Source organism: Nicotiana attenuata, chromosome 2 (genome assembly GCF_001879085.1).
Source record: "Nicotiana attenuata strain UT chromosome 2, NIATTr2, whole genome shotgun sequence".
NCBI lineage: Eukaryota > Viridiplantae > Streptophyta > Magnoliopsida > Solanales > Solanaceae > Nicotiana > Nicotiana attenuata.
Window position 1 is genome coordinate 41,917,723 of NC_031990.1, and position 27,860 is coordinate 41,945,582.

At 37.3% G+C, this 27,860-nt stretch overlaps 4 protein-coding genes across 5 annotated transcripts; 2 read left to right on the forward strand and 2 right to left on the reverse strand.

The window, feature by feature from the left end:
- LOC109218777 lies at positions 3,198 to 3,983 on the reverse strand. The gene has a single exon (XM_019383165.1). The coding sequence runs from the start codon at positions 3,981 to 3,983 to the stop codon at positions 3,198 to 3,200; it is 786 nt and encodes a 261-aa protein (XP_019238710.1).
- Positions 8,358 to 15,336, forward strand: LOC109207974 (transcription factor GAMYB-like). 2 transcript variants are annotated; one of them, XM_019370975.1, is made up of 4 exons: positions 8,358 to 8,883; positions 10,805 to 11,167; positions 13,732 to 14,740; positions 14,832 to 15,336. In XM_019370975.1, exons 2-4 carry the CDS (start codon positions 10,808 to 10,810, stop codon positions 14,978 to 14,980), a joined length of 1,518 nt encoding a protein of 505 aa, XP_019226520.1. In that variant the 5' UTR covers positions 8,358 to 8,883; positions 10,805 to 10,807; the 3' UTR covers positions 14,981 to 15,336. The 2 variants fall into 2 exon arrangements, with proteins under 2 accessions (XP_019226520.1, XP_019226526.1); XM_019370981.1 differs by having other exon boundaries at positions 10,837 to 11,167.
- On the forward strand, positions 17,340 to 19,072 carry LOC109207989 (fructose-bisphosphate aldolase-lysine N-methyltransferase, chloroplastic). Its single transcript, XM_019370991.1, has one exon. It carries the CDS (start codon positions 17,385 to 17,387, stop codon positions 18,912 to 18,914), a length of 1,530 nt encoding a protein of 509 aa, XP_019226536.1. The 5' UTR covers positions 17,340 to 17,384; the 3' UTR covers positions 18,915 to 19,072.
- Positions 19,513 to 26,822, reverse strand: LOC109207997 (cyclin-dependent kinase C-2-like). The gene is made up of 12 exons (XM_019370999.1): positions 26,412 to 26,822; positions 24,216 to 24,297; positions 23,988 to 24,078; positions 23,481 to 23,510; positions 23,189 to 23,298; positions 23,027 to 23,099; positions 22,824 to 22,944; positions 22,614 to 22,731; positions 21,835 to 21,974; positions 21,668 to 21,725; positions 20,565 to 20,635; positions 19,513 to 20,420 (listed from the first exon to the last, which is right to left on the reverse strand). Exons 1-12 carry the CDS (start codon positions 26,519 to 26,521, stop codon positions 19,895 to 19,897), a joined length of 1,530 nt encoding a protein of 509 aa, XP_019226544.1. The 5' UTR covers positions 26,522 to 26,822; the 3' UTR covers positions 19,513 to 19,894.

The following is a 27,860-nucleotide window of genomic DNA, read 5'->3' on the forward strand; positions in this document are numbered from 1 at the left end:
GAGTATGTAGTCCCCGACTTTGAGTGGCCTGACCTTGGCTTTTTTGTTGTAGTATCGCTCTGCTTGTTGCTTCTGGGCCACCATTCTTATGTAAGCCATGTCTCTTCGTTCTTCGGCCACGTCGAGATCTTGCCTTCTGTTCCTGTTGTTGCTTGGCCCGCTTTCATTTGAATATCTTAGGCTTAGTTCCCCGACCTCAACTGGTATCATTGCATCAGTCCCATAGACCAGTGAGTATGGAGTTTCCCCTGTGCCCGTCTTTGGCGTGGTGCGATATGCCCATAACACTTCTGGCAGCACTTCTGGCCACAGTCCCTTGGCGTTCGAGTTTCTTTTTCATGATATTCAATATTGTTTTGTTGGAGGATTCAGCTTGGCCGTTGGCGGAGGGATGATATGGTGTGGAGAGTATTATTTTGATGTGCCATTCCTCGAAGAACTCGGCGACCTTTTTCCCTTTGAATTGAGGTCCGTTGTCACAATTGATTTCCTTGGGAATGCCAAAAAGACATACGATGTTCCGCCATATGAAGGCGATCACTTCTTGTTCGTGTATCTGAGCAAATGCACCTGCTTCCACCCATTTAGAGAAATATTCAGTCAAACCCAAAAGAAATCGCACATTACCTCGTCCCGCAGGGAGCGGGCCGACGATATCCATTCCCCATTTGATGAAGGGCCAGGGCGACATGATTGAGTGGAGGTGCTCTCCAGCTTGGTGGATTATGGGAGCATACTTCTGGCATGGTTCACATCTTTTAACGAAATCGGCTGCTTTCTTTTTCATTGTGGGCTAGTAGTAGCCTGCTCGTATGAAACATCTGACCAGTGCTCGATTGTCGGTGTGAGCCCCACAGTGACACTCGTGGACTTCTTCTAGGACACACCTCGTTTTGTTCGGTCCCAGACACTTTGCTAGAGTGCCGCCAAATGTTCTCTTGTACAGGTCGTTGTCGATGATGCTATACCTGGCTGCTTGCATTCAAAGTTTTTTGGCCTCTTTTTTGTCGTTTGGGAGCATGCCGTCCTGTAGGTAGGTGATGATACGATTGCGCCAGTCCCAGGTAAGGTTAATAGTGTGTACCTCGATTTGGTTGATGGTTGAGTGGAGGAGTGTGACCATATTTTCTTTTCTGTTTATGCTTTTTGTGGTTGCTTCCAATTTGGTGAGGCCGTCTGCCTCGGTGTCCGCGTTTGAGGTATCTAGTCGAGCTGGCACTCATCGAACTCGGGAAGCAGCTTGCAGATTTCGGCCTGATATTTTTGTAGCCTTTGTTCTTTGATAAAGTCCCCGTGACTTGGTTGACGACGAGTTATGAATCACATCGAAGAACAACCCGTCATGCTGCAAATCTGAGGGCCAATTTTAATCCTACAATCACGGCCTCATACTCGGCCTCATTATTAGTCATATCAGGACACCATATGGATTGGCGAATTACTTCGTCTGTCGGGACTTCGAGTACGTGTCCCAGTCCAGATCCTAACGCGTTGGAGGCGCCATCGGTGTATAGAACCCATAGGTCGTGTAACTTCGGGGAAGTACTAGTTGCTTCTCTTTCGGCCTCGGTCATTATTCTAGCGCTGAAGTCGGTGACGAAGTCGGCAAGTACTTGTGACTTTATCGTCGTTCGAGGCTGATAGATTATATCATGCTCGCTTAACTCGATGACCCACTTAGCCAACCTACCCGACAGCTCGGGTTTAAGTCGGATATTCCTCAAGGGAAAGGTCGTGACCACCGAGATGGGGTGGCATTGGAAATAAGGTCTAAGCTTTCATGAAGCTACGACTAGAGTTAGGGCCAGCTTTTCAAGGTGCGTGTACCTCATTTTGGCATCGACCAAGGTTTTACTGATATAGTAGATTGGAGATTGCATACATTTGTTTTCGCGGACCAGAACTGCGCTCACCGCGACATCGGACATGGCCAGGTAGATTAGGATGCGCTCTCAGGGTTTGCCTTGGCAAGCAGCGGGGGTGAGTATAAGTATGCCTTTAATTCCCTGAGGTCGTTGACGCACTCGGAATACCATTGGAGTCCATTGTCCTTCTTGAGTACGCCAAAGAATTTGTGACATCTATCGGAGGATCGTGAGATGAACCTCGATAGTACGGCTATGCGGCCGGTCAGCTTTTGCACCTGCTTCTTACTGGTCAAGTTTTCTGGTATTCCTTCTATAGCCTTGATTTGGTCGGGGTTAACCTCAATGCCTCTCTGCGATACCAGAAAATCAAGGAATTTTCCTAAAGTTATGCCGAAGGCGCATTTCTCGGGATTAAGCTTCATGTCGTACCGCCTAAGTATGTCGAAGGCCTCCCTCAAATGGTCAATGTTGTCTTCCTTTCTTTTTGACTTGACCAACATGTCCTCTATATATATATACTTCCATCGTTCTGCCGAGTTGCTCTTTGAACATTTTGGTTACTAGCCTCTGATAGGTTACCCCTGTGTTTTTTAGTCCGAATGGCATGACTCTGTAGCAGTACGTCCCTTGATGGGTGATGAAGGTATGTTTTTCCTAATCCTCCTCCTCTATGAGGATTTGGTTGTAACCTGAGTAGGCATCCAAGAAACTTAAAAGCTCGTGTCCTGCTGTCGCATCGATGAGCTGATCAATGTGAGGCAACGGGAATAAATCTTTCGGGCAGGCTTTGTTCATATCTGTAAAGTCCACGCACATGCGCCACTTCCCATTTTTCTTTTTCACCATGACCACATTAGCAACCCATTAGGGGTACTTCGACTCCCTGATGGAGCCGTTTGCGAGCAGTTCTCCACCTCTTCGCGGACGACATCATTTATTTATGCATTAAATTTTCTTCTAATTTGCCGTACCGGTGGGTAGAGTGGGTTGACGTTCAGCTTGTGTGTCACTATTTCCTTCGGGATGCCTGGCATATCTACATGGGAAAAGGCAAACAAGTCCGCGTTGTTAGTTAAAAATTTATGGAATTTACCTGGTTCTTGAAGTTTGTGGCCGATGTAGGCTTTTTTGTTGGGGTCGCTTTTATCCAGCTGAATGGGATCGAGGTCTTCCACAGTTGATCCCGTGGCTTCCACGACGTCGGGGTCCTTGATGACATCATTTCGTTCGTCATCAGCTGACCTCGACCTCTCTAATTGCTATGCCTCTGTGCTTTTGTTTTTTTAACTGTTGGGTATACGTGCAGTCTTAGGCGATGCAGTAACATTCTCAAGTTGTGCGTTGCCCGCCGCGAATACTGAACACTCCCCATGGAGTGGGAAATTTTATGACTTGATATAGGCTGGACATGATGGCCCTCATGGCGTGTATCCAAGGCCGTCCTATGATGGCATTGTATGCCGTGTCATGATTCATGATGTGGAACGTTGTTTCCAGGGTGATACCGCCGGTCAAAATGGGCAATGTGATTTCTCCGGAGGTCCGCTCAACTACATTATTAAAACCTGTTAGCATGATGCAGCGTGGTACTATCTCATCCTCGAGCCTCATTTGGGCGAGGACTCTAGGGTGGATAATACATGCACCGCTTCCGTCATCAACCATAATCCATTTTACATCGGTATCTGAAATTCGTAAACTAATGACAAGAGCATCATAGTGAGGAAAAGTCAAACCTTGGGTATCCGACTCATCGAAGATGATACTTTCTTTGAGGTCATCATATCGTTCATGGGTGATCGACCGCTTTAACTCGTGGGTGGTCGTGAATTTCACATTGTTGATTGTTGCATCGTCACCTCCGCCGATGATCATTTGGATGGTACGGGTTGGGGAGAGCGGCTTCGAGGGGCCTTGATGTTGTTCTCGTCCGCGAGCAAAGTTCGCTCTTCCTCGGTCACTCATCAGTTCTCTCAAATGTCCCTGGTTGAGCATATTTACTATCTTCTGCCTTAAGGCGATGCAGTCTTCGGTCTTCTGGCCTCGCTCCTGATGGAATTCACAGAGGGCGTTCGATTTTTGGTGTTTGGGTCGGACTTCATCTTTTGTGGCCATTTCACCTTAGGGCCGAGCTTCTCCAGAGCGTAGACTATCTCTGAAGGAGAAACACAGAAGTTATGAGCAGATAACAGTAGAGGCACACCTCTTTCGTTTTGGTGATTCCCTGTTTGTGGCTTGAGTGAGCCGTCACCATGGCGGGGAGGTGGTACGACGGCCATTCTGGTGTACGGCTAGTGTCTTTCGCGATTAAGGCGCGGACCTGCATGATCCCTCTTGTTGTCGTTTCTGCAGTCTTTTCTCGACTCCATCTGGACTGACGTCAACCGCTGGGCTGGCCCATTAAGGTCGTCCTCTCCCGGTATCTTATCTACCCTTTTTGATGCTCTCTCGTTTGGTCGCGGAGTGCTTTGTTCTCGTTCTCCATCTCCTCCATTTTTCTTAGGATAGCAGCGAGGGCATCATTACCTGCATCATTAACAGAGTGAATGATACCTGTCGAGAGAGGCGGGGCGTATTGCTCATTGGTTGTTGTTGTGATGTCGACTCGCGTACCCTCTCCGCCCACCCTCTAAGCGAGTTTGTCGAGTATACTGTTCAGTGTATCCGTTAGCCATGCTTCTAGTAGTTTTTTCACCGCTGGTGGTGCTTCTCCCGTCGTGGACGTAGAGACTCCCTTTCCATGAGAAGCGGTAACGCTGCTATGAGAGAGGGTGAATCACTTCGCCTAGGTGAGGCGCTTGGTGTCACGTTCTCCTCGTCCTCTCCGTGAGTTTCATTAATGGTATTTAGGAGATTAGTAGTAAGGCATGCCACTGCTTTTAATCTTTCTTCTCATTTCCTGCCATGTTAGATTATGCAAGTAGGGGAAAGAAAGTCCTATATTTTGCTATTGGTGTATTTTTGTAGGTCTAGAAAGACTATGATTTTGACTAGAAACTCCTCACAGACGACGCCAATTTATTTGACCAAAAAGTATAGCACTCTTTGTTAAACTATTCAAAAGATAAATAAGGTGAAAGGTGAATCCTAGTCAAGCATAATAATTCTTAGATCTAGCTAAGTGTTTAAATGGTATCGTCTACTTAACACGCGGAATCGCTTATCAGATTATTAAATGCACGCTTTTGAGGATAAATGAAGAATGAATGATGAGCAATAAATATGGAAAATGGCAATAAATGTAAATAGGAAGAACGATTCACCCAAATATTGAATGGTGTGAAAGATCCCTCCCTCCCCACAACAAAGTGTGGCAATAAGTAAGAAAATGAGCAATACTTTCTTGGATCGTGTGAGTAGAAGGGAGGAATAATCGACAAAATCAATCACCGTGAAAAGGTAAACTTTTGTATTTTCTCTCAAGAGTCAACATATAAAATTTCAATACTGAATAATAAGTAACTTTAAATTTCAGTGTTCACATTTGAACCTTATCTGTCTGTCTGCTATCTATCCCTTCGGCTCTTCTCCTGCCGAGCGAGATTCATCCTACACTAAAGTCTAATTAATCAATTTCATTATAAAAATTATAAATTAAAGTGAGAACATATACAATTCAATCGTAATAACTTATCAAAGTTCACTTAATCGTGTTGAAAAATAAAAATACACATGCAAATACATGTGATTTTAATTTATTTATTTAATGCGAACATGAGTACGTGAAACAAGTTCATATTTGGCTGGTCGGCCAAAGAAACCTACATACTAGTCAAATATACAAAAGAATGTGTATAATATGTATATAATATACATTAATATACTAAAATATATATTTTGTCGGCTATTATTTTTTGGAAGCGGCTATAGTCTAATTTTTCCTAAATTTTTCACTTGTAATGTCACATTTTGAACGTGTGACGAGTATTCTTTTGCTTAACAATATTGCAACGTAAGAAAAAAGTGTGATCCCATGAATTTGCAAATAGTTGCCAAAGGTGACCTCAAGAACTTTCTTTTTTCCTTACACTCTTTTTCTTTAGAAAATAAATTGTCTTCTATACCCACTCCAAATTGTCTTTCACGTAAAATGACCATACTACTCTGTTCATTTCACATTGAATTTCTTTTTGTTTTTGACTTAATAATCACATTAAAAAAAAGTATTTCAAATTTTGTGTCTGTAAAGGGAAGTATCTAAAGACTACTAACTTCTGGTTTTAGGAGATAGAATAGAAAAGAATAATATCTAGAAAAAGTAAAAAGGGTCCCTACAAGTTTCTATTTTGCATAATGCATAATAAATTTCAAAATAGTTAGACAACTATTTGGACTACCAAATAAAAGAGAAGCTGATATTGAATCTGCTATAGGTCCCTCTTAAATTGTTTTTTTGCATATAAAAGAAATTTATTTTTTCAAATGAAACATCATTTAGGATGCCAAAATAAGAAATGGGTGAAAATTTATTTGAGATGATGAAAGGAATAAAAACTCTTCTAAAAACAGAAAAAAGAAAGACACCCAATTTTTAACCACTTATTAAAAAGAAAAACAATATAATTTCGTCTGGTCTGGCCTTATTTAGACCAGTACCACCCCCCTAGCAACAATAGTAAAATATATGTGGAGAAATAGTACAACTATAGAAAAAGACACTTATTAATTAATGTAAGAGACTTAAAACTGCACTTTTTAATTAATTAATTAATTATATTCCTCTGACTATGTTCCCCAGGTGGACTAAGACTGGTGTAACTAAAGGGATTATTAAACTTTCCTTTTAATATCAGACACACTCCTCACCTAAATTCCTCTTTTAATAGTAGTAATTGCTTAATCAAACTCATTCCTCGTATTAATTAATTCTATCTTTCTAAGCACCTCTCCTAATTAATACAGTACTAAGTTACACTAACCACTCCCCCCCCCCCCCCTCAATTACCCTATCAAACATTCCAAAAATAATTAAACAGATACTTTTATTAAACCTTTTCCATTTATAGTCACTTTCAATCACACTGACAATATTAAGTGGGCGTTTGGACATTAAAATTATAAAATTCCGGAAAAAAGTTTTAAAAGAAAAATCAAGTGAAAATGATATTTGAAAATTAGAGTTGTGTTTGGACATGATTACAATTTTGGGTTGTTTTTGAATTTTTGTGAGTGATTTGAAGTGAAAATTTTGAAAAACAGTGTTTTGAGTTTTTCAAATTCTTGAAAAATTTGTAAATTCGTCTTCGAGTGAAAATTAAAATTTTCATGGCCAAACACTGGTTTTGAAAAAAATAAATTTTTTCTGAAAAAAAGTGAAAAAATATCGTATGGCCAAACGGCCCCTAAGTTCTTTCATGCCCAATATAGAAATTTTCATTTTATCTTTCTGAAGGTTAATTTTAACAGTTTTTTTTTTTTTTATAAATGAAACTTTATAGCAGCTCTCAAAATAATAGCCGAAAAATATGTATTTTTTGTATAACTTTTTTTTATATATATACATTCTTTATGTTTTATACAAACTTGTTATACCTTTATAATAATATTTTTATTATCAACAAAAAAAATTTCATCTTGTGATCAGTTGTAAATCATTAAATATATCTTACAAATAACGGATAAGTGAAGTTCACTATTAGACACTTCTACTACCCATTAACAAGTGAGAAGTTCGACAATCAATATTTAAATTAAATATTCGAATTGTATGAAAGATAAGTGGAGATACTGTTTATCCTCTCTCCAATGGAAGAAAAAATAAATAAATCTCATAAACGACACAAGACTCCATGTGGTTCTTTATAGTAGAGACGAAATTCTTGAATTGTGCAATTTTCAATAAATGAAAGATAATTCTTTATTGTCATGTTGTGGGGCCTCATAATTACTTCTAGTAGCTTAATCATTTAGTCATCAATAAATGATTAAACCCATGCATACTCTTCTTTTTATTTTTGCTTGTCCACGATAAACTTCACACATCCCTTAAAAATTAACTAAAATAGTATATATTTTATCATAACAATAATAATAGCATTTCAAATTATCTTGAGAAATAATTTTAAAAATAAATAACTAATGATAAGAGTAAAATTTAAAAAAAAATCTCTTGATTTACTAAAATGAATAAATAAAAGTGAAAAATATATATTTTAGTATAGTGGATAAGTAATAGTGAACAGAGAAAGTAATATATAAGTAATTCTATTAGAGGCCACATATCTTAATTAATTCATTAATATCTTAATTAATACATTAATCATTAGTAGAAATGATTAAACCCCATCATACTATAAATAAAAGAATAGTACTCAACAAATAATTTAAAAGTCCCATAATTTTTTCTTCGGTCCAAGATTTTCTCTCTCTAGAAATGTCAATCTCCATCTTCTCAAGTGCCATTGCTACGCGTAGTAGTTGAAGAGAGAGAAAAAATAGGGAGAGAAAAAGAAAGAAGAAAAAGATGCCAATAAAACAAGCAAAAAATGATTGCAAAAAGAAGAAACTTTCTTTAGTTTATTCTTTATAATCTAATGATGTTGTGTTAGCCATTTCCTCATATTTCTCTTCTATTTCCCCTCTTCTTTTGCCATCTCTATTTTCTCTCTCTCCATTTCACATTTACCCCTTTTTTTTTTTTCTTTTTCAAAATTCCATAATCAGCTGACACCCACCTTTTATTTCTCTCTCTATCTCCAAAAAAAAAAAAAAACTTGAAAAATAAGTGGATCTTGCTGCTACCCATTTCTTTTCTCACCGACCCCCTTATCAGGGTTTCAAAAGTTGGACATTTTGGGATTCACATTTTAGCTTCTGGTGTCTGGATTTTAGGTGATGAATTTGAAGGTTCATATTTGCATGATCCATATTTAGGGTTTGGATTTTCATTTTGGGTAATATTGAGGTGGTTTGAGGACTGGGTGTTCAATTAGTTTGAATACTATTTACTGCTTTGAAGGTGCTCCACTTACTCCAAAGAGTCCTTGTGGCAACTTCACCAGCTTTCTTCATTCAGGTAAAAATAAAAATTCACAAATGATAATTTACATAACTATCTTTAGGTTCAGTTTCAGCTTGTGGTATGTTATTGTTTTTCTTTTTTCAGTCATTTTAGGGCTGTTAGCATTTATCTATCTTGATACTTATGTTTTTGAAAATGTATTAGCATGAATTTGATTGGTCTTTAAGTTATAGAGGTTTTATTGATTTGAGGGTTGGGGATTCTTTATTGGTGTTGCTGAAGTTTCTGACTTGTTAATAGCTTTAATTTGAGGTATTTCACGTATTGTAGGTATTAGATTTAACAAAATTAGTATTTTGAGGCTGAGGTTATGCTGAGTGATCTAGTAAATTGTGAAATTCGAGATTTTTTATTTGATTATTATAATGCTTGTTTACTCATAAATGTTATATTTTTTATTAACAAAACAAACGCCCAATGGTGGAAGAGGTTCACCTATGCACGATTGATTTGCGTTTCAGCAAAATCATTGAGTTTGTTAGCTGATTTGAAGCTAAATGATTGGTCGATATTCTTGGCGGTTTCTTTATGTTGTTCAGCTGCTATTAGGTTTACAAAATATACTTACTTGAGTTTTGGACAAATCATTACTTTTTGTTTACAGCTGGATGTTTAGCTGAGTTTTTTTCTTTTTACGAGTATGGGATTAAGTGGTAGTTGATCGATTAATTTGTAGATAAAGAACTTAAACCCTCTCTTCGCCGTGTTTCCTTCATTTTATTTCAAGAAGTTATTATGTCACAGTATTTGGTAGTTGGATGTGATAAGGTGACGTGATGGGTTTTTAGAAGTTTGGTGCCCTGAATTATGCGTTAAGGAATTTAAGAATAGGTTATTATTTGGAAATAAGTTACGGATATCATGATATTTGAGTGGTCTCTAAATGATAATCTTTTTCTTGAGTTGATAGTCAGGGTCTTTATTATATTTGACATTTCAACCTTTTGAGGCTGATAAACTGGGAATTTTGAACTTTTTCATTCTAAATGTTTGTTTAACGATAATTTGTATTGAAGATTGGGTGTCTTTTGTAGAGAATCATATCTGTTTGTAGATTTTCTATATACATCTTGTATATTGGGGAGTCTTCTTTTACAATCATCAATAAAATTATTTTCCTTATCAAAAAAATAATAATATATTTACTGATAAATGTTATGATGGAACCGACAAACGCTTAATATGATGTAAGAGGTTCTCCTATGTACAAATTGATTTCCTTATCAGCAAAGTCGTTGAGTTCGTTGGCTGGTTAGAAGCTATATGATTGGTCAATATTCTTGGCTGTTTCTTTAGGTTTTACAAGCTATGTTTATTTGAGTTTTTGTCAAAACGTTCCCTTTTTTGCTCACCTGGATGTTGAGATCAGCATTTTCTTTTTTCAAGTATGGGATTGAGGTATAATTGATTTGATTTGTCGATAAATAAGTTAAACCCTTTTTCTCCCCGTGTTTCCTTCATTTTATCCCAATAAGTGATTATCTCACATTTTTTTAATAGGTAAGTGAACATTTTATTGAAACAAAGGGAGCACAAAGATTGTGCTATTCGCTACATCTGGATCCTTACAAGTGTACCAATTTCTGATTATGTCACATTAATTGGTAGTTGTGATAAGTTGATCTAATGGGTTTTCAGAAGTTTTGACTGCGATATTTCAGAATAGGTTATTCGTTTTTCGTCATGAACCTTTTTCCATCTTTGTTACTATTATTTAAAAATCTCAATCTTGCTTTTCAAAAGTTGGCAGTTTCTTTATTGTCATTCATTTTATAGTAAGCGCAACTGGTTTGTCATGAATGATGTCACTCCTTTTGGATGTGTTGCCCTTATTACTCCCTTGACCTAGTAACAAACAATTTTATATCCCTTACATTCGCCGTCACTTTTGTTTACTTCTTCAACCTTTTTTTAGGATATGAGTATGACAAGTGAAAGCGATGACAGGATGACATCAAATGTTGGTGTGGATTCGCCATCTGTTGAAGAAGCCTGTGGTGGAGGAAATACCGGAGGAGGTCTACCACTAAAAAAAGGCCCCTGGACTTCTGCAGAAGATGCAATTTTAGTGGATTACGTCACGAAACACGGTGAGGGGAACTGGAATGCCGTCCAGAAGCACTCAGGACTTGCTCGATGTGGTAAAAGTTGCCGTTTGCGGTGGGCCAATCACCTGAGACCAGATTTAAAGAAAGGCGCTTTCACTCCCGAGGAAGAGCGCCGCATAATTGAACTGCATGCTAAGATGGGAAATAAATGGGCACGAATGGCTGCTGATGTTCGTAACTTCTCTCAATCTGCTTCTTTTTTTGCAGTCTATATTGCTAATGGCTTACTTCTCCTCAAATCTTATCTCTGATAATAAAATCCATAAATGCTATCAGATATCATTATTTTAGCTAAACTATTTCCTAGAATTTGGTTAAACTGACAGTTCAAGATAACTTTTGGTAGAAACAGCATTTTTTTTCATGTTTTACTTTCTGCGTTATCTACACGATCACATTTCATATACCCAAATCATTCTATTGAAAATTTTAAATCATGTTCTTGAAAAAAATAGGAATGAGAACAGAATCATATGTGAACTTTGTTTTATTTAAAGAAAATCCTTGTTTTCAGTTGATGTGATGCACTACTATATTATTTAGTGGGGCAGTAAAATTTCTTTCCTTAAGTTGGTGGGTTGAGCTGGTTTAAAAGCCTTATCTGCCCCTTAAATAATTTAAACACCAGTTTAAAATCACAGTACTTGGGAAATGACTGCCCATCTTTTCACTTTTAAGTTTCTATTTGATTTTGCTTAATTCTTTATCTTAGCTGGATGTTATACCTGGCATTAATTGACAAAATCTATAATTAGATTGATAATCACCATAACACATTCCAAACAGTCCTTGCTAAGCATTCTGCTTTTGGGAGAAACAATTAGTGTTCTCATATTTTACCTTTATATAAAAATGTAGCGTTCTTTCAATATGTTTATTTAATAATGTGTTATCTGCTTGTCTTCAAGTTTTCAAGTGCAATGTTTAGAAACCTTGCTCAAGTTTTTATCATTAAATAGTATTATCTTTTCTTTTTGTACTCCCCTGTTTGTTGTTAAGCTCTCTGTACTTCTTATCTTTTGTTTTTCTATTTGTTGTCAATTATTGCTCAGTTGGTATGAAGTTAAAGTCTGATCCTCAATGATATTAAGGTGTAAGAGGGTGGTCTGGTAAAGCTATTAACATCATCTTTTGAAGGGAGGAGGAAACAAGTTGATCAACTGTACCTTTTTTTTTCCTTCTAGAAACCAGCCTGGATGGTTGTTCCATCTGGTTGGTCCTAGACATTGAATGCCGTTTGCCTGATTATTGATTCAAAACTGGTAACTTGGCTCAGATCGGTTTGATCCTTGTCTGGCTCTTATTAAGCTCTTGTTCCATCATTTAGTAAATATAAAACCCTTTCTCAGTCGTTATTGCTATATAATGTTAAGCAGAAGACACATGCACATCCTCCTACCCCTCTCTCGTGCGACTGAATGAAATGTTCCAAGGCAACACTTTTTAGGTGTTGGCCATTTATGTGCTCATTTATTTCCTTATTTTTCTGTATACAACATGTGCAAAATATGTGAATATTTTCTTTTTATACTTTTGCAAGTAATCAATCAACTACACCTCAATCCATAATAATGAGGATCAATCAATACTTCCGCAATTAACCGAAAAGAGGTGTTGGGGTGGGATTGGGTACAAAGTTATCCTTATCATTGTCTCAGCTTACCGATCTCCATGTGCAGTTATCCCTAACTTCTGTTGATATTTTAGGTGCTATATATATATATATATATATATATATATATATATATATATATATATATATATATATATATATATATATATATTGCAAATATATGTGCAGCATATGGGTTTTGCTTTAGATCCTGATCAGGTTATCGAATTAACAGTACTATGAAATTTATTCAGATTATCCATTTAAGGAGTTCATTGTTCAGTTGAAGTGCACACTTGTAGTTTATAGCCCTATCATATACTGGCCTTGTTGCTGTTTTTTTGGAAGTAATGCTAGTACTTTCGGATTAGCTCTCCTCAGCTATAGTATTCTTTTCCTTCTCCTTTATTCTTCATTTTCTCGCTGTTCTTAACATTGGGGAGTGTCAAAATGTGACAAATCGTGGCATGGTGAGAAGTGTTGTGATATGAATTTATAGTCTAACAATCTTTTATCTTAAAAAGTTTTAAGAAACCAAATGTAAAAGTGTCTGGGTCATTGGGATTCAACATATTACAAGGGTCTTATCTGCCTTGACATATTTATCAATAATTTTATAATTCTATTGCACACTTGGTAATAATCTCTCGACTTGGATAGGAGTCTTGATTCTGGTGAGTAAGAAAAGTAAGTTATTCTAGGGAGAAAGGGAAAGTACTCATAGTGAATGCCACATTGTTGGGAGCGCCTAACTACCGTGATAAATTTCTCTTCACTCTTTTGCGACTCTTTTGTGATGTTCCAAGTTATATTCCACCATATAGTGCACATGATTTTTCTTTAGGTGGTTTCGTGTAATGTGTGTCACCAGATATGAATAGTGCTTTGTTCTTGGTAGAACCTGTATGTATGGATATATTTGGATAATGTTCTTTGCAGACTGGAAATGTGGGTTTTCCCCTCTTCTATCAGTACATTTAGCTCTGTAACTTCCACTATTTGAGATGACTTTCTACAAAATAACAAAAACTGTGACCTCACCATGTTCTCAAATTGGAAATCTTGTGGTATATCATTCATTATTCCAGTTTAACATTTGATGCCCCTATTCTACTTTTTCAGTTGCCTGGGCGCACAGATAATGAGATAAAGAACTACTGGAATACCAGAATAAAGAGACGACAGCGTGCAGGCTTGCCAGTTTACCCTCCAGATATTTGTTTTCAGGCGATTAGTGAAAACAAGCAAAACGAGGAGTTGGGTGCATTCTCCTCTACAGATGCACAATATCCTGATTTCTTACCAATGAACAATTATGAGATTCCAGCAGTTGAGTTCAAAAATTTGGAATTCAATCAGCAGTTGTGTCCACCACCACTTCTTGATATTCCCTCCGGTAGCTTACTTGATATTCCTGCGAGAAGCCTGTTGGCACAGGGTCTTAATTCTGCCTATTATAGTCGGTCATTCCTCTCAACGGTGCATCCAACCAAGCGTATGCGAGGCTCCGAGTCCGTGTTCTCTGGTTTGAATGATGATTCTTCTCCATTAAAAAATAATGATTCTTTCCCAAGCTGCCATCAATATCAGAATGATGGTTCTTTGCTTGCTCAGTCCTTGGGGTTTTCATCTTCATATTATCGAAATCTAACATCTGATCATCACCCGACATCCTTGGGTGTAATTCCTGGCAGCCATGCCCATTTAAATGGCAACTCCTCTTCTTCAGAGCCCTCACGGGCAAAGAAGCTCGAGCTCCCTTCACTCCAAAGTCAGATGGCAAGTTGGGGCTTATCTTCTTCCCCTCTTCCTTCACTCGAGTCCGTTGATACTTTGATTCAGTCCCCTCCAACTGACCAGACTGAGTCCTGCAATCTGTCACCTAGGAACAGCGGTCTGTTGGACGCTGTACTTTATGAAGCACAAACTATGAGAGCTTCAAAGAATAACTTGCAGCAGGAGAGTTCTGATGATGTGGTGGATAATTCATGTCCAGATCTCCATGAGACTGGGTGGGAAACATATGGTGATCCAATCTCTCCTTTAGGTCATTCTGCTGCATCTGTGTTTAGTGAATACACCCCTACTAGTGGAAGCTCATCAGAGGAGCCCCAGTTATTGACAATGCCAGGTGAGACTGATTATAATATTCACTTCTCTTTATTGCGTTAACAGTTGAGAACATAAATTTTATGTAATTTGATTGTTTTGTGGTTGTGAAGGTTGCAAGGTTAAGCAGGAGAAGTTTGATTTCGGGCCCTATGATGGGAAGGAAGACGCCTCAAACCCAATCTTTTCCAGGCCAGACTATTTGCTTGACTCCAATTGTTTCAGTCCTATGCAGAACTATGTGAGAACCATTTGGCGCTGAAAGTTGGCTACGGTCCTTTTGATGATTATATTGGTAGTCAAACCATCAGATCAAGTTTGTGGACATGGCTCTTGCACAGGGGATGCCATGTCTACCATCTAGTCAATAAGCTCAGCAAGATTATGGTACTTTTACGCTTTGCCATACAAACTTTGATTGTCTCAGCTGTTAAACAACAATAGAAGACAATATAATATTTTTCGATAAACTGAAAATGACTTCTGCATGTTAGATTGTCTTGAGTTGTGAGAGTCTTTGATGCAATGCATCTCCTTTGTAGTATTGCTGATTGCAGTATTGCTTTTCTCTTAGTATTTTATTTTATTAATTGGAGAGAACTTCTAGTTTAACGGTAATTTGCCTTTAAATGTAACAGGATAAATAGAGCTTTATGGATACAGAGGATTCATATAATTAGACCCAACTAATATGTGATTGAGAGAATATAAATTGGGAAGTGAAACCAACCTGAATACACCTAGCTGCTCCAATTATTAATGGAATGAATCCTTCGTCGGCTCGAATTCACTGCTTCGAAAGAATATAAAATCCTAAGAATTCGAAGATGAAATCCCTATTTTTTATTTTTCAAATAATTAAATTTCTTTCAATCAAAGGAATAATGTATCAGAAGGTCTAACGTTAAGTAACATAAAAATTTGTGATTTCCAGAAGTTGACTGGTAGCCTTTTCAATTTCATTAGGTAAATAAATATACACGCACACATGTATCAGGATTCAGGAATAAGATATTTGGATATTCTGTTCCTCTTTTTGTCCCTTTCAATCAAATACGTAGAAAGGAGAAAAGGTTTAAAAAAGGCAACTCAGACTACTTTGCTAAGCCCTTTGCAATATATGTCTTCACTAGAGTTGTCAATACGGGCTGAGCTGGGCTGACCCACTATTTCGATAAGTCTTAAAATGATCAGCCTGACTCAATCCTATGTGGGTACGGGGCCGCCCACTATTTTTATAAATTGTTTTCCCAAAATTGCAAAACATATATATTTACAAGCCAAAGAACTTACTTGTTGGATAGTAAGTTTCTACAAAACTTAATAACTTTTGATATTGTTTCAATAGATTACTATAAAACACAAAAAAGGAGGACAATATTTCATTCATTAAAAGTCAATACTCAAAATAAACTGTTCAAAAATATTTTCAACGTGCTCATTGTATATCCAACGCCAATAAATCATCTTCATCTAGCACATTGAAATTCTCTTGTGAAACAAAAATGTCTTGACATCTTCATTTTCTTTTAAATCTGTAATTATGTGCAATGTTAATTAGTTAAACATTAAGAAATAACTAAAATTTTAAGGACAAAAAATAATTGTATTCACATAAAAAGTATTACTAGTTTAGGATTGGATTACTCTTCTTGTTATTTTAGTTTCTTATTTTTTATTTTTTTTTATTTTTAATTAAATACGTTATTAAGCCCATGGGTCGGCCCGCCCAACCTCGATCAAACCTCATGGGCCACGAGCTTACTTGGGGCTTAAAAGCCTCATTTTTAAATGAGTTCCAAATTTTTTAGCCCAACCCTATTAAATCATGGACTAAGGCCGGCCCACTGGGCCAAGCCCATATTGATGGTGTGGTCTTCACGTAAGGTGAAAATAGCATGGGCTAGCCAGTTTACGGACTGGTAATTGAAAAATAACCAGCATTTGCAAGGTCAATGAAAAATAACCATTATTTTGCCGCAACACGAAAAGTTCCAGCATAATATACTGGAGAGTGGTGCACCTGTGCAGGAAATTCCAGCATATTATGCCGGAACTCCAGAACTCCAGTATATTATGCTGGAATATTTTTCGAATTTTGAATAGTGTTTTCGTTCAGATATATCTTCACATGAACAGTGGCTAAATTTCGATTACTTTTGAAAGTGTGACTATTTTTCAATTAGCACTTGTAAATCTGGCTATTTTGAATTTGACGCCGAATGTAAGTCCTTACTATGGGCAAAGGAGTTAGTGTGCATTATTTTTAGCGTACTCCTATCCATAACATTAAAATATCTTTGCAATGACAATTGTAAGCTAGCGGTTGGACATATATTTGGTTGAAACTTAAAAATAGAGTTTTTGAATTTGTGTTGAAAAATAAGTTTTGGAAGATGAAGTTATGTTTGGATTGCATTTTATTTGAAAAAAAAGTTAAAGTTTTGTGAGCGTGTGGGAAATTTTCACCAAAAAAAAGGCCTAAACCATTTCTGAAAACTTGAAAAAAAAATTGATTTTTTTTTCATAAACTGATTATATTCCATGAGAAAACATTGTTTTCAAAAATAATTTCAAAAAAACTGCCAAAATCTATTACAAAACGGGTCCTTTTCACGTCAGAAACAATATTATTCCCTTCTTTTATGTGAGCCAAATTAGGTGGGATGAAGTTTAAGAAAGAAAGAGACACTGAATTAAAGAAAGAAAAGGAAACTTTTTTGGAGCCAGTTAGCATTACGATTCCGGAATTAGCAACAGATGGTGTCCCTCGTCACAACAACATAGCATTGAAACCGCACCTTATAAGATTATTATCTTTAAAAATGGTAATCTCCCACAGAGTCAAATTATCAAACACCTGGCGACCACCGTGCTCAGTCCTCACCGTCATCCGTCGGCTCCGCTGCCAATTCACCTTCTCCACTTGTTGTTCAGAGTGTAATGACTTTTTGCCGTGGTTGGAACACAAGGCCGGGTTGGAGATATCTTCCTCGCTTTCAATTGGAAACTCCGCTCATGGAAAATCACTCGTTGCTCGTCACCCCATAAAAGCAGGCGATTGCTTGTTCAAGGTTCCGTACAATGTGCAATTGGCCCCTGATAATCTCCCCAAAGGTATCGATACTTTATTGGGAGATAATGTAAGCAATGCCGCTAAAGTTGCCTTACTCGTTCTATATGAGCAGAAGTTGGGCCACAAATCTGAATGGGTCCCTTATATTACTCGTCTTCCCCGGCTTGAATATATGCATAACACAATATTCTGGGATGAGAATGAGCTACAGATGATTCAACCAAGTTCGTTATATCAGCACACAATTATGCATAAGTTGTTTGTTGAACAAGAATTTCTAACAATTAAGAAGGCTGATTTTATACCAGATGTGTTAACATTAGAGGACTTTAAATATGCATTCTCTTTAGTTACATCGCGAGCATGGGAAAGCTCTCGAGGTGTATCTATGATTCCTTTTGCAGATTTTGCAAATCACAGTGACCTTTCGGACACGATTGTATTGAGTAATGAAGAGGAACAGCTCTCAGAGGTTATTGCGGATTACAGTTATGCTCCTGGTGATGAGGTGCTCATAAGATATGGAAAGTTTTCAAATGCAAGACTCCTTTTGGATTTTGGATTTACTCTTCCTTGTAATAAGTATGAACAGGTTCAAGTTGAGCTGAGTATACCTCATGAGGACAACCTACGTCAGTTGAAGTTGGAGCTATTGAGCAGACACAAGATGCCAATTCTTAAAGATGTCAATGGATTAAGCTCTTCTGACAAGTCGTTCGCGCTCAAGGAGGTTAGGGGGTACGCTCATGACGGTAAAGGTAGGGGAATTCCACAGTCAATTCGTGCGTTTGCTCGTGTTGTGTGCTGCACTTCTCCACAAGAGATGAATGATTTGGCTGTGGAAGCTGCAGAAAATGATGGTCGATTGGCTCGGTGTCCGCTCAAGGACAAGAGCAGAGAGATTGAAGCACATCAGTTTTTGCACTCAAAAATCAATGAGCTAATACAAGAGTATAATGCATCTATTAAGTCATTGGAGCTGCCTACTACTCTCTGCATGGTTGGAAAACATGATCTGCGGAGAGAAATGGCTCAATGCCTTCTCATCGGTGAGCTTCGTGTACTGAAATCTGCTGCACTATGGCTGGAGCATTATTGTGCAACTTTATTAAGAGTTTAGACAACATTCTTATGCTCATTCAAGAAGCAAAAAAATAAGGATACTTTTGAAACCTGTGACCTTAAACATATCATAATATTTGTATGATATTTGTATGACTACAACAGCTTGTCAATAATATTTGCATGACTACAAAAGCTTGTCAGTAAGAGTGGAATGAGAAGTTCAAAGACAAATTATTTTCAAATTTAAAGAGCCGATCATTTTTTATGGAATAGACTAAAAAGGAGATAATGTCACATACTGTGTGTGGAAGAAAGTGAGTAATAATTTCTAGTAACAAAGGAAAGCTAAGAAATAATCAAAATAATTTAAATAAAACAGAAAAAGGGGGGCAAAGGTGTCAAAACTATTCTTTCATTTTTTAAAGGGAAAAATTTCCATACAGAGCATCCTTATTTGATGTTATACCTAATTGTTCGTAGAGTTGATAGAATAGCATGGAAGTTGGTCCATTTAATTAGTTGCTAAGCTGAGATTGGCAATGTAATAAGATACAACTATAAAGTGTAGAGAAGGGCCCTTCTAATCTTCACAAAGAAATGGCCAATCAGAAGGGCTCTAGTAAGAGTTGATGTGGCTCATCCTCGCAAATATATGGCTAATCAAAGGAGCTAATACACATTTTGATCTCGACCACGATTTATAAAAGTAAAATTCAGTATTTAAACAACAGGAAGATATTCAACGGAAACGGATGAAAATAGAAGTCCTCCCTAGCCAAGTACGTAAATTTATGGTGGTTCTGTTTACAAGTAAATTTGGGCGTGGATAGAGAACATAAGACAATGTCCATAGAACATTATATATACTTTACGTAACCTTCAGTGTAACAGGTTTTCATATAAACAGGTTCCGCCAATGCCCTGCCACACATTGCCTGCCTTTCTTTGCCATGCATAAGGTGGATCAGAGAACCAAGAAAGCGGGAATATCCAATCCACACTTCGCTTCGCTTCCTATATTTCACATTGCACATTTTACTGCTGCCAATTGTATTGTTGTTGGTTGCGATTCACATTTGAGCCACGTCCAGTGCCAGAAGCTCCATATGGAGGATAATTTGAGCCTCCGACACTATAACTGCTACCTCCACCTCCCCGGGGACCAGCAGCAGGCATTCCTCCTGAACCATATTGGGAACCCCTTCCTTGAGGTGGATAGCGACCACTGCCATAAGCTCCACCTTGGCCACGAGTAGGGTGACCATATCCTCCAGAAGGATTTGCACCAGCTGGATATCTGCTTGGCCCTGCTGGAGGTCCATGCGGCTTCCCATAGTGGTGGCTCGGTCCGCCAGCAACCTGAGGTTGGGATGCATGCAATGGGGGATTTGGGCCTGGTCTCATTTGAGGATGTCCCTGCCCTGACTGCTGAACCGGTGGAAGCCGACCATGCTGCTGCTGGTGATGCAGTTTTTGGCGTTTAGCTGCTTCTTCGTGCTGCCTCTGCTGCTGACGCTTTTTCTTTGTCTGGAACTCATGTGAAGCTTCATAGGTTGGCAAACTGTTCAAGCAAATAATTCCTAATTAAAAGAGTTGCTCGCTAGAAGAACATATAGGGAATTCATAAAGTGATTCTTTGTAATAAAGAAAAGAGAATCTCTTTTTTGATATTTTTAAGGAAAAAGGATTATCTAGAAAGAAATACCTCTTTGGATCGCATGGTAATGGATCAGTCCAGAAATACTCGGCATCAAGTGCATCCTTGGCTGAAATTCTCTTCACAAGATAAAAAGTAGAAAAGCAAGTCAGTCAGGATATTCACATCATTCATAAGAACAGATCCTTAACGTACAACTGGGAGCGGAATCTAATGGCAGTTGGCACACATTTTTAGTGCACAAAGATAGTGTTTGCTCATGCAATGAGACTATTGCAGAATATTCACACTTCAGCTGGTTAGCAGGTGCAAATTGCACAGGCAGATTCTGCATCTCTTTGGTCTCTCAGTGGGGAGGACATTGGAGGGGATGTTGACTACGAGAGTCAGTCAAATTACTAGCATCATTAGTGCACTGAAAGCCCAATTCTTACAAGAATCAATAGCAATTCCACGTGGCCAGATTTGAAATATAAGATGGTTAGGCACCTAATTAACTTAGATCAAACATCCCAAAAGGATCATACCTTTAAGAAATAATATGAATTATCACCGAACTGAATTCTCCCAAAAATCTGGTTATTCTATGAAATTTCTTGTACAGGAATTCATTGGAAAATTGCAATGAACTATACAAGCAAAAGAATACATGTCTGTATTTTATTTATTTGTCTCCCCCCCCCCCCCCCCAAAAAAAAAAAACCACCACAAAATAAGGCCTGAAAGAAGTAACAACATAAGTTGAAAATATGATGAGCTTGGAGATGGGATTCGTAGGCTAGCTTTGGTCTACAAGCACCATGTCAAATATATGTTTCAACATTGTCTTGTACTCCATTACTTAAAACAAGCAAAATAATGACATGCATGCCAGAGAAACTGATACTCCCTCCGGTCCAAAATAAGTGATTTTTTGGATGTTTTCACACAGATTAAGAAATCCACCTTTTAACATTAATTAGCAATGAAATTGACCATATTAACCTTTACTATCTCACATAAACACTCCTAACACATATTCCAACACTATTTACTCCAAGGACAATGTAGGAAAAAAATAATTAATTCATTCTTGAAATCTGGAAAAATCACTTATTTTGGACCACAAGAAAAAGGCCAAAAAATCACTTATTTTGGACAGGAGGGAGTACCTGAGACGGGTCCAGCGTTAGCATCTTGTCAAGCAACTCCAAAGCATGTCGATCAAAGCTAAAGCCACAGACACAATGATATAAATACATGAACAAGATCTATTTAACACAAATAACTATGCTGCGGAACAACTGCAAATATAGCACACCATATATAGTTTACTTACTGTCTGAAAACCTCCCTTAGACGTCTTTTCAATGGCCTTGATGGTTTGAAATTGTTATACCATGGAATCTTGGAAACTCCAGGCCAATTAACCTCGTCTGGAGCACCACACAGCTCAAAAATCTTATTCAACTGCTCTGGCTGAAATCATTGTTAAAGAGGGTTATTCACCTAGCCCAAAGTCACATTCAGACATGGTAGTGACTTTTAGCAGGTTGTTCAGACAAAAAGAAAATTGTCATTACACAAAATATCACACAGCTTTTAAGCTCCATATTGACAAGTAGTTTGAAAGTACTAATTAATTTGGATTTATGCAGATACTGCAGCTTCTGTTTTTTATATCCTTGGCAAACAAGTGTAGAATGAATCTTCAAATCTTGTCATAAGCTGGTGCACCAGCTCAAATATAAAAGAACTCTAACGGTGAGTATTAAAGATGCAACAAATTAAGTGTAGAAGCAATCAGTTGTCTTGAACAGACTTGAGGCTCGATGATTAATCAGGCATGCCATCGGCCAACCAGAAGTCAGATGTAAAGGAACACCAGACACATACATACTTCTTTAAAAAAAATAAAAAATAAGTACACATTGGGCAAATATCAACACATCACAATTCTTTTCAAGCGGAAGCTGTTATTATTTTTCCTAAGACTTTAACCGAGTCTTTGTCAGGCCGAGAATACTGAAGGAAGTGCATTTTAGTTAGACTAAAAACTTACATCTTCACTACTTTTGTAAGATTTAGGACATTTAACCAATAGAAAACATCAGCTACCTCATCCTTCCCTGGAAAGATTGGTTTTCCATGAAGTAGCTCAGCGAAGATGCAACCAACCGACCACATATCAACGGCTGGACCATACTTTGTGGTCCCAAGAAGCAGCTCAGGTGGTCTGTTTGATATACCACAAGTCACCACTCACGCGAGAAGAGAATTTAAAATGAAATCCAGCTTACCCCAATGGATCAGTGTCACAAATCATACCTGTACCATAAAGTAATTACACGATTTGTAAGATTTGCATTGTGATCATTTGAGAAGGATCGAGCAAGCCCAAAATCGGCAAGCTTCAAATTGCCTTTGTTGTCAATCAGAAGATTGGAACCTACAGGGAAAAAGAGTAGCCTTTATCACCACATTTAGAGAGATTGAAATTAGAAAATCAGCATGAATTTCCTAAATCAAACCTTTAATATCACGATGAAGCACTTGATTCACATGACAATAGTGAAGTCCCGTCAAAAGCTGTTTCATGTAACACTGCAAAAGAGAGAATGAAAATCAACATCCCACTCGCCATCTAATTGCTCGGAAATGGTACCAAACATGTTCAAGACAAATTACGCTACCTTAATCTGCGGAACTGAAAATCTCATTCCAGGACGATCAGCAAGCCCAGTCAAATCATGGTCCATGTACTCAAAGACCATGTAGATTCCACCTTTATACTTGTTACCATCTGCAAATGAAGCCATATTGTTACTTCAAATATGACAAACTCAATTAAATAAGTGATATCAGGACCGGCAGTTGTGGGGTTTGGTTGGGGGGGGGGGGGGGGGGGGGGCGAGGGGGTGGGGGGGGGGGGGGGGGGGACGCAAAAGCACCATATGAACTAAAACTGAATTTAAAAACACTTACCTGGCCTCCCTTGCTCATCCTTCTCAGGACCTGCAACAATTAAAAATTTGATACTTTCACAGCACTGTTCATCACAAGATAAAGAACAATAACAAAAGAAAAGACTCATACTCACTAAAACATCATTAAACTATTAGGGCCTTTGTATAATGTCAAATCTGATATCAAAAGGACGTATTTTGCAATTCAGTTTCGTCCCGTAATTGAATATAGTTGGATATTGGTGAAGACCACAGTCAATGCAGGCAAAACTTAGTGCATTAGCTGCGGAAAATATAAGAAATATTTAATAAGGTAAATAAATACTTGCTGGCAATGCAATTGCAAGGGCAGAAACTTTTGTATTGGTTCTTTATTAGTGGAGAAAAAAAGCACAAAAGGAGGGCACATAAGGAAAAAAAAGGACATATAACTTTTGTATGTTGCTTTCAAGTTCACGTAAATAAGGGAAGGTAGTAAACAGTAAAAGAACATAAGATGAAAGCATGTACATTATTTATATCTTACCTGGAGATGTTACAATCTCTTTCAGATTAATCACATTTTCATGGTGCAGCTTCTTCAAGATTTTGATTTCCCGTATAGCAGTTATTGGAAACTGCATAAGAACATTAAGAAACACTTCAGAACAACGTATTCTCAAAAGATAATCTTACACCCTTGAATAATCAGTGAAACAAGAGTTTGAATTTTGAAGGAATTAGCCAAACGCAAATCATACTAAAATAAGCTCACCCCTTCTCTTTCATTGTCCATGCGTATCTTCTTCAAAGCAACAATTTCCCCTGTTCTAATTTCTTTAGCCATGTACACTTGACTGCAAGGTAAAAGATATGCACCATTAACAGTTGTACATACAATGATCAAACTAAAGAATGGATAACTAACTACTCCCTCCCTTTCGATCTAACAACCACTTTTGCCTTTTGATTTGTATTAAAATCAAATCCACTTCCAGAAATACAGTATAGGGCATTAAAATTACATGTTCCCACCAGTAAACTTGTCAATAACAAACTTTTCTGTCTCTTATTCCACAACATTCAAAAGAAAAACTTATGACCCATACATGTTTCCCTATTAACATAAACAGCATATACTAATCGTACTCTTAATAACTATGCAAATTTATAAAGGAACTCAATATAGCGTGGCTGGGACAGAGGAGTAGGAAAGTAGAAACTTAAATTCCACAGACCTAATGGGACAGAGAGCATAAGTCTTAGTTAGATGAATTTGAATATATTAATATTGAAAATTCTCCATTAATATTTTGAATATGTGAATTATTTTCATCTATAAAATATCGCTCCTGATAGAATTCGTTTGCCTCGTGATTAGACCAAAAACTTGAACAGGCATGCTAACTGTTGGTACCCTTGATCTGACTGATTACCTAATATTCTTCATATTTGGTTTTGAATGTTCTCATAGGTAGTCTTTTGGTAAGTGAATGTTAAAACCAGTTGGATATAGCTGAAACCTTCCATTCTTGGGTTATAAGAGTGTGATGTGAGGCAATCTCAAGGTTCCATATGAAGCGCATGCGATATTTTACACTCCCTACTCCTTATTAAGGATATATTACATTAGTGAGATAAATAGGCAACAAGATAAGGAGCTGGAAAAAGGTTTCTCAACATCTATCCTCGATTATACCTTTTAGTGTTAAAATAGAACAGGAAAAGAGTCTGCTCTTTCTTGTTAAGATGGTGAAGATCGATTTAACTAAAAAATGTACTAATTTAACTCTGTCTTTTCTTTTTGTGGTCGAGATAGTGTTAATTGAATGTCCCATCTAGCATGATGTTGCCAAAGATATGAACACTAGAATTGAATGCCTTTGGGGGTAATACATATGTGAAAGGGAGACAGAAGATGCACAGTGTCTCTTCCTAATTGATCGGTTATGGCAGATGACATTTTTTATAAGAAGGGGGTTATGCCAAGATCAGTGAAGGAACCTTATTTTGTTGGACAAGAAAAGGAGTTGGAAAAGGCAAGAAGGGGATTTGGGATACCATCCCGCCCTGTATATGGTGGTTAGTATGGAAATGAAGGAATTAAAGATGTTTTGAAAGCAGAAAGGAGAACATCTAAATTGAAGTGTTTTTTTTCTTTTTCTTTTTTTAAGGTACCTATATTGAAGTATAACAGTCTCTTTTTTTTTGGCATTTTGGTGTAAGCTGAAAAAATGGACATGACGTAGATAGCTTAATAGAGTTTCTGAGACCTCACGAGCTAGACTAGTCGGGAGCTGAGGTTTTGTAAGGTTCCTGATGTACCATACTGCACCAACTTGGTGCAGATTGAGATCGATAAAAGTTTTACTACATATCAGTAAAAAAACGAAAGACAAGGTCTACTCTTTCGATGAGACAGAAAAAGCTTGGAACTTCGAGCTGATATTTTTTTTATTTTTGTCGGCGACGCTAAATGCAAAAAAGCTGAGACCTTTAGCTGATTCTTTTTGGTCAGCGACACTATAAGCTAAAATACTGCTTTACTAACCTTTGAGCTCACAAACACCAGATGTCTTTAATTTGCAGAATATCTACGTTTCTCACAATAGAGTTACTAATTTGCAATCGATTCTGGATAAAAGAATACACTAACTATCCTTCTCTTCCAATTCCTCATCTCTATCCCTACCCGCAAGACCAAAAGGAGCCCAAGACTAAAAGTTGCCCTAATCCACAAATTCCCTAGTACAGTTGATGAAATTTTAAATATGTACAATCAATTAATCAACTACACTTCAATACTAAACTAGTTGGAGGCTACTATATAATTCCTATATATTCGTTCCGTTCTGTTCTTAACCATTTCACTCCAATACTAAACAATGTGTTTTAAAATCTGAAAAAATCTATAACTTTAACATATATATACAATTACGTTGAAGAAATAGATCAAAATAGAAGAGCTGACCCGTAAGTGCCTTCACCAATCTGCTCCAATTTTTCGAAACAATCAACTGTCCGAGATCCCCACGTTGGAGCTTCCGTGAGGTTCAGCTGTTCTGGTGCAGCTATCGCCATCTAATATAACTTTTTCGGATCCAATTCCTCAAAAATACCCAATGATTTCAGCTATAGAAGAATACTAGGGTTTTGATTAAATTAAAGGAAGATCAAATCAGGAACTGGGAATGAAGGGAATTATATATAAAGAAGAACGCAGACAGTCTGGGGACTGGTGGATGGACTCTAAATTCAAGAAAGAGTATTATGGAATCTCAAAAAGAGAGAAAAGAAAAAAGGACAATAGATATTTGGGACTAAAGCTATAGGAGCAGGGAGCAGGGAGCAGTGAACAGTGAATGCTATATTTATGTCCGAATATATGCTTTTGTAAGAGTTAGGTATTAGGCACTCATCCTTATTTAATGTCACAAACATATTTTCAATCATGCAAAAGCCATGATTTTGATTAGTCTCATGTGCTTTTCTACATGATTAAAAGAACGGAAAAGGGTCAAAACTATCCATATCGTTTGTTAAATGGTTTATAAATACCATCCGTCTATCTATTCGTTCAAAAAAATACACTCCGTTCATCTATCCGTCCCGAAAAACACACGAAGTTAATTCTATTAACAAAAATACCCCCGCGACTAAACGACAGAACTGAATGAGTGTATTTTTTTGAACGGATAGATGGACGGAGGGTATTTATAAACCATTTAGCAAACTATAGGGATGGTCTTTCATTTAATGACGTGGCGATTTTTATCCATTTACCTGGTTCGACCCTATTTATTTGATCCGCCTAATTATTTTCTTTCTTTTTCTTTGTTTTTTTTCCTCTCTTTTTCCTTATCACCCAGCACACCCACTCTCATCTCACAAAGAATTTTTAGCGTTTCTTTGTTGAAACAATCTTTCTTTGTGTTTGAAAATATGGCTTTGGCTTTCACTTCATCTGCAATTCATGGCTCTTTGTCCTCCTCTTCTTCTTATGAACATCCCAAAGGTAACCCTTTACTTTTTTTTTTTTTACCTTTTATAGATTCAATCTTTATCCTAGAATGTGATAATTTCAAGCTTTTTAGCACCTTGGTTTCAATTTTCTTGTGTGCTTGTATCAATTATATGTACTTGTTTTTTCTCTGTTATTTCGTGGCTCTTTTGTCTTCTTATGAACAATCCAAAGATTTTCATTACTTGTCCCTTTTAAAGTTTCAATATTTCTCCTAGATTTGATTGATATATTTGGACAATTTTAGCATTTGGGCTAAATTTTTTTGTTTCAGATTTTTGGTTTGTTTTGATCCTTGTCTTCTTACTTAACAACCCAAATGTATCTGTTGATTTTCCATTTAAGAGTTTCAATACTTATGCTGAGTTTGATTGGAGAAATTTCAGAATCTGGTTTGAA

Excerpts from the sequence above, each read along its gene's own strand:
- LOC109218777 (XM_019383165.1), bottom strand. The coding sequence starts at position 3,983 with ATGGCCACAAAAGATGAAGTCCGACCCAAACACCAAAAATCGAACGCC.
- LOC109207974 (XM_019370975.1), top strand. The coding sequence starts at position 10,808 with ATGAGTATGACAAGTGAAAGCGATGACAGGATGACATCAAATGTTGGT. Across the intron at positions 11,168-13,731 it reads GGGCACGAATGGCTGCTGAT|TTGCCTGGGCGCACAGATAA; the intron begins GTTCGTAACTTC and ends CTACTTTTTCAG. Across the intron at positions 14,741-14,831 it reads CCAGTTATTGACAATGCCAG|GTTGCAAGGTTAAGCAGGAG; the intron begins GTGAGACTGATT and ends GTGGTTGTGAAG.
- LOC109207989 (XM_019370991.1), top strand. The coding sequence starts at position 17,385 with ATGAAGTTTAAGAAAGAAAGAGACACTGAATTAAAGAAAGAAAAGGAA.
- LOC109207997 (XM_019370999.1), bottom strand. The coding sequence starts at position 26,521 with ATGGCGATAGCTGCACCAGAACAGCTGAACCTCACGGAAGCTCCAACG. Across the intron at positions 22,945-23,026 it reads GCTTCATCGTGATATTAAAG|GTTCCAATCTTCTGATTGAC; the intron begins GTTTGATTTAGG and ends TTTTCCCTGTAG. Across the intron at positions 20,636-21,667 it reads TAACGCTGGACCCGTCTCAG|AGAATTTCAGCCAAGGATGC; the intron begins GTACTCCCTCCT and ends TATCTTGTGAAG.